Genomic DNA, 6,000 nt, shown 5'->3' with positions numbered 1-6,000 from the left:
GCGGGGATGAAGGGTGAGTCATGGGATCCACACTGACTACAACATCTCAAAGAGCCACCGTTACTGTACGGTAAGTAATTGTACTTTCTTCTTCTGATAAGAATATAGCAGTAGGGATATATTACCAACCACCTGACCACGATGGTGATAGTGACTGTGAAATGCTCAGGGAGTTTAGAGAGGCTATTAAAATTAAAAACTCAGTAATAATAATGGGGGATTTCAACTAGCCCCATATTGACTGGGTACATGTCACCTCAGGACGGGATGCAGCGATAAAGTTTCTTGACACCTTAAATGACTGCTTCTTGGAGTAGCTAATCCTGGAACCCACAAGAGGAGAGGCAATAAGTGGAGCACAGGATCTGGTCCAAGAGGTGAATATAGCTGGACTGCTTGGTAACAGTGACCATAATATAATTAAATTTAACATCCCTGTGGCAGGGAAAACACCACAGCAGCCCAACACTGTAGCATTTAATTTCAGAAAGGGGAACTACACAAAAATGAGGAGGTTAGTGAAACAGAAATTAAAAGGTACGGTGCCAAAAGTGAAATCCCTGCAAGCTGCATGGAAACTTTTTAAAGACACCATAATAGAGGCTCAACTTAAATGTATACCCCAAATTATAAAACATAGTAAGAGAACCAAAAAAGTGCCATCGTGGCTAAACAACAAAGTAAAAGAAGCAGTGAGAGGCAAAAAGGCATCCTTTAAAAAGTGAGGAAAATAGAAAGGAACATAAACTCTGGCAAATGAAGTCTAAAAATATCATTAGGAAGGCCAAAAAAGAATTTGAAGAACAGCTAGCCAAAGACTCAAAAAGTAATAGCAATTTTTTTTAAGTACACCAGAAGCAGGAAGCCTGCTAAACAACCAGTGGGGCCACTGGATGATCGAGATGCTAATGGAGCACTCAAAGGCGATAAAGCCATTGCGGAGAAATTAAATGAATTCATTGCATCGGACTTCACGGCTGAGGATGAATTCATGGCTGAGGAAAAATTCATTTAGTTTCTCCGCAATGGCTTTATCTCCTTCAGCATCTCGATCGTCCAGTGGCCTCACTGTTGTACCTTTTAATTTCTGTTTCATTAACCTCCTCCTGAAGCTCGTTCCTTTGCTGTGCTTTTGTTTTTTATTGGGGTATTTTTGGCTTTAACTTTAAAGAATGTTAAGTGTATCTAGTCCCCCTCACACTCCTCCCTCTCAACTCCCTCTCAAAACTCCCGTTATCCGCTCCTGTTCACTAGCTCCTCTGGTCACTTAGGAGCAGGCTTTTTAAAGCCCGGGTCTTCCTGAGTAGCCCCGACCCTGGTTAAGGCTTAATGGGTGATAAAGGGCTAAGAGCTCAAAGCCTTGTTAAGAAGCTCTCAGCCTTGCCTAGCAAGTCGCTAGGCTCAGCACACGGTCCCCCAAATAAACAGCAATCCACTGAGGGATCACTGTAAGGATTAGGATTGGTTTCCATTGTGATCCCTGCAATCCACCAAACTGCAAGGAAACTCCCTTCTAAGAGCAGCTGAAAACAATTAGCTCAGTTTCCAGAGTTGTGTCTGATTGAGTTCTGGCAGGCAAATCTGAATACGTCTTCATCCCTTGCCTGGCTTGTGTGAAATAGAAGCAGATGGCTAATGCCAATAGGATTGAGTTAATCTAATGTGTAATGCAGTAAATTACACTTACATCTACTGGAAAAATAGGGGAAGGAAAATCAGCAGTGCAGCGTGAAACATCTGCCTCATCACAATACAGCTTGTGATCACAACACAACATAACACAAGGTGAATTTTCAGAGAAAACAATACAATCAGAAGACTTGTCTCATCCTGTGATTGCTTTGATAATGAGGAAGTTTAGATCAGTCAACGTGCCTTGCAGATGTTACCATGAATAATTCATTTGATGATGTTTTTCCATATGTAACACAATCCCCAAAGAGCAAAGAAACTGGAATACATTTTAAGGCTTTGGGGACTGCGGTTGACAGATTAAGATTCCATGTGTAAAAGGAAGATATTATGTATGTCAAATACTTTTTAGGTTGTGTAGCTGGGTGAATTACTTGGAAACAGCAAAAGGAATTAAAATATTTCAGCTAGTGCTTAATGTAGCCAACTGTACATAATATTTTGGAAAGGGGTGGGAAGGCAATGAGACAGGGTGGGGATGAAACATTCTCAGCATCTGATTTAATAGAACATGACAGAAATTCCTAGAGAAAACAACGGCAACTGAAAGCACCGAGCCCCCACTTTTGCATCCCTGTTCAGCCACTGTCACTCAGTCTCTTCTTTACCTTTGCTTTCTCAAAGTCCAAGTCCTTGCCGATGGTGGTGAGCAGGCGGCAAAGGCACTCCAGGGACTCTTCATCGTGGTTCTTAAGCAGCTTCACCACACAGTCATGCATGATGGCCTCTGTCAGCATTTTCAGTTTGAAGAGTTCACCAATGAATTTGATGTTTCCGATGGATCTCCGTCGAGCCTTGTCCTTGGCCTCTTCCAGCTCCTCATGGAGCCGTGTCTTCTCCTCTGGCTGTAGAACAGAAAGGGGAATTCTAGAAAGCATGCACATGGAAACCACACTGTAGCACACGCTTCTGAAAAGCTAGAGTTACTGCTGTTCACATCCCCACCCTCTTACTCCCAAAACTAAAACATATAATCACAAGGGCTTCAGTTAATGCAAACAGCTTTTGTTATTAAACCCAACCACAGCAACACAAGAAATCAAAATTTTCCAAAGCATCCATAGCAGTCCTTCAAGATTGCCTTGCCTGGGATGATTTAGTTGGGGATTGGTCCTGCTTTGAGCAGGGGGTTGGACTAGACGACCTCCTGAGGTCCCTTCCAACCCTAATCTTCTATGATTCGACTATCAAAGATCACTGAGATTTTATGAAGAAACTCACAGTGGTAGCAGCTTCGAGCTCTTTTTGCTTCTTCTCAAAGACATCATCATCGGCTTTGTCTTTTTCAAATTCCTTCTGGCAACGATTCAGTAGCAACTTGCGGAAATTTACTGTGCTCCCAGGCTTGTCTGCCATAGGTACTTTCAGCTGTATCCAATGGAAGAAAAACACAGGGAAAAGCACGGTTAAACCTTGCCATACAAAGGATCTGATCTAATCACTATCAGTTACATTTTATTACATATTTTAATAAACAGTAATAGAAGAGCTTGCAAGGCTACTACAGTTAAGCATCTTGCCAGTGTTTTCATTAGACAACCATATTTTTATGAGTTTCAGAATTCAGATATGAAAATTTTCTCCATACTAAACCTTGTCTGACAACATCTTAGCCTAGAAGTAGATTATGGTTTCCCTACAAAGAATCCTGTTTAAGATTCATGATTTTTTAAAATAAGAACATTTTAAAATACAAATTTTTATTATGCATTTCAGATTCCAGAGCTATGCCACAACAATATATATTATTGTTAATAAACATTCACAGAGCAGTCTGTATGTATCGCCTATGTAACAGTACGTACACTGTAGCTAAATCTTATCAGGTCCATGATTTTTAGGGTTCATTTCAGAAATGTGCCACTCTGGGGCACATTTTACGGATAAATGTTTCTTACCTTAAGTTTGGTGATTCGACCCTCCCCTATCTTGCCTGAAACTTTCTGATGCCTGAAATGGCTTTTCTGGAGGCAGTGCTTCTTGTCTCTGAGTGACAAGAGGTGCTATTTCTGGTAGGATTAGTTTTCTCCATCACTACCTCTCCTTCTCTGTTTTCCCCCCTCTTCTCTACTTCTACCCCTCTTTTCTCCACCCTCAATCTCCATTTTTCCTTTCTGCATTTTTAAAGTACCTATTGTGTTAGATGCTGTAACAGGTCTAATGACTGACACTAGTAGTGTGACTGATGCTTAACATAAGGAAAATCTCACTTTTACTGCCAATAGCATGGCCAGCGATCCTTGACTGTATTGTTTGTCATGGTGCACCATTAGGATAAAAATCACTCAAGTTTTATGTAGAATTGGAATTGTGTGGCCAGGGCACAAGCCTGTGGCCTGGAATGAACTCTGGATTTGATGATGTCAATTCCAAAAAAGGCATTACATTCTATCGTAGATCAGTAATAGTTCTTTAATCTGCATGTCCATTTCAAGATGGCATTTGCACCATTCTGCTACTGAATCACTACTGGAGTAGTTATGAAGTATCACATTGATGACCTGTGTATCTGTTTTCATGAGAGTCACTGCAGTAATGAGTCAGGATACCTATTTATTAGTTTAAAATGTGCCTCGATACAGATTTACATAATACACATCAAAGCCTTCTCTCTATCAAATAAATAACCAGCTTTAAAAAGGTGTGTAAATATGCTTTTACATAATACATCATAAACACTGCAAAAAGCCACTATAAGTGTAACTGAGAACACAGTTGAGAATACAAAACCATCAGTGATAATGAGACTCAAGACAAAAAGAGTGGATTGATTGTCAGAGCCCAGGGTCAGTTTGTGGGGCTGGAATTTAGGAATTGCCTCAGCTTTCTACTTGCAAACTGAACACATTTGCTCTGGAAATCAGTGACACAACTTGAATCTGGAATCCTGTTTTTATGGAGGTACTTTTAGGGCTAAACTGCAATTTAATCACAAAATTTTCAAAAGTGCTCAGCAACCTGTAGCTACAAATCTGGACATCATTTTAGCATCACTCCTAGTCAATTTCACTCTGGGTTTTCTGGGTGCATGTGTGGCCAATGTATACATGTAAACACAATTTTGTAATATAAGATTTTCTCAGATACACTAAGAAGTTCAATAACAAATACTAAGGGGTATAATTCTGCCCTGGATGTGTTTACATTATTCCCATTTTAGTCCATGGGAATGATGTGCAGCAAGGGGAGAACTTACCCACAGGAAACTTCTGTTTGACTTTTGCTACTCTTACCGTTACAAGACATCTACACATATTTGCATAAGCCACCGAGAAGCTGGGCTCATCGATGGCTTTCTCAAAGACCAGGTCAATGACTCCTTTCAGCCTCTCTTCTGTGTCTACAGTCAGGTCTGTTACTTGCTTCATTAGCTGATTGAACATCTGTGGTGTCAATTTGTTTAAGATACTTCGTACCTTGCGGAACAGCTCCTAAACATGTCAGTAAAAACAGTAAGTGCAGAGCACAAACACAGCAAGATTATAGGAGGTGATCTGAATAATGAACTGGTATGCATTTTAAAGGTGAACAGAAAAGCTTTTAAAAGGAGTTTTTCAGATGCCAAGTCACTAATAGAATGTATATCCAGAACTGATCAGTAATACATACAGTGAAACCCCCAGACAAGTCCTTAAGTACAGTCCTATCTACTCCGTGTTAAAATTGCATTAATTATTACTCACAAAGAGAGGTTCACTATTATTTGAATTGCAATCTGTGGTGCTTTGAAACTATGAGTGATTTTCACTGTACTTGACAATTAACAGAATTTCACTATATCCCCATTCCAGTAGAGGCAGGCTCCACTGTACATTTTATAACAAAATACTTGAAAGTCAGTTCTGCTGCCACTTACCCACAAGATGGATTTTGTGGGTCTCTCCTGTAACAGTTGATAACTTCACTTATATCTAAAGGACCAGGAAGTGCAGGAAAATGCACCTCTCTCAGTTTTCTAAGGTAGAAAGCGTTTCAGTTCACCTTTAATACTAACTCATCTATAGATTAACAGCAATAGAGGAAGGGGGCAACCCTTTCTAAAGTGCCTATGTGATTCAAAAGTAATGTAGGCAGTTAGGAACCAAAGTCTCATTGACTTTTAGTGACACAGGCTCCTAAATGCCTAAGTCACTTTTGAAAATAGGACTTGGGCACTTGAATTTTTTTTATCTGGGATAACTTTAGAAGCAGTCATTTATGTTCTATAGTTAAACTTAACTTGAAGCTTTTTTTTTTTTCATCGATAGCGGTAACAAGCTTTTACTATATTTACTCTAGGACAGATAATTCTATATTCATTTGGTCAAC

General features: G+C 39.9%; 1 protein-coding gene across 1 annotated transcript in view; it reads right to left on the bottom strand.

Moving 5' to 3' along the window:
• Nucleotides 1-6,000, bottom strand: part of EIF4G3 (eukaryotic translation initiation factor 4 gamma 3) — a 399,442-nt gene that overhangs the window by 77,685 nt on the left and 315,757 nt on the right. The window contains exons 20-22 of the mRNA XM_026659916.2: nt 4,926-5,123; nt 2,914-3,060; nt 2,301-2,537 (exon numbers count right to left, since the gene is read on the bottom strand). Coding sequence (XP_026515701.1) covers nt 2,301-2,537; nt 2,914-3,060; nt 4,926-5,123 — 582 coding nt within the window. The remainder of the gene's footprint in view (nt 1-2,300; nt 2,538-2,913; nt 3,061-4,925; nt 5,124-6,000) is intronic.

This window comes from Terrapene carolina, unplaced genomic scaffold, assembly GCF_002925995.2.
Source record: "Terrapene carolina triunguis isolate 2854851 unplaced genomic scaffold, T_m_triunguis-2.0 Scaffold714, whole genome shotgun sequence".
NCBI lineage: Eukaryota > Metazoa > Chordata > Testudines > Emydidae > Terrapene > Terrapene triunguis.
Note: the sequence above shows the minus strand (reverse complement) of the source record. Positions and strands in the feature narration are given on the sequence as shown.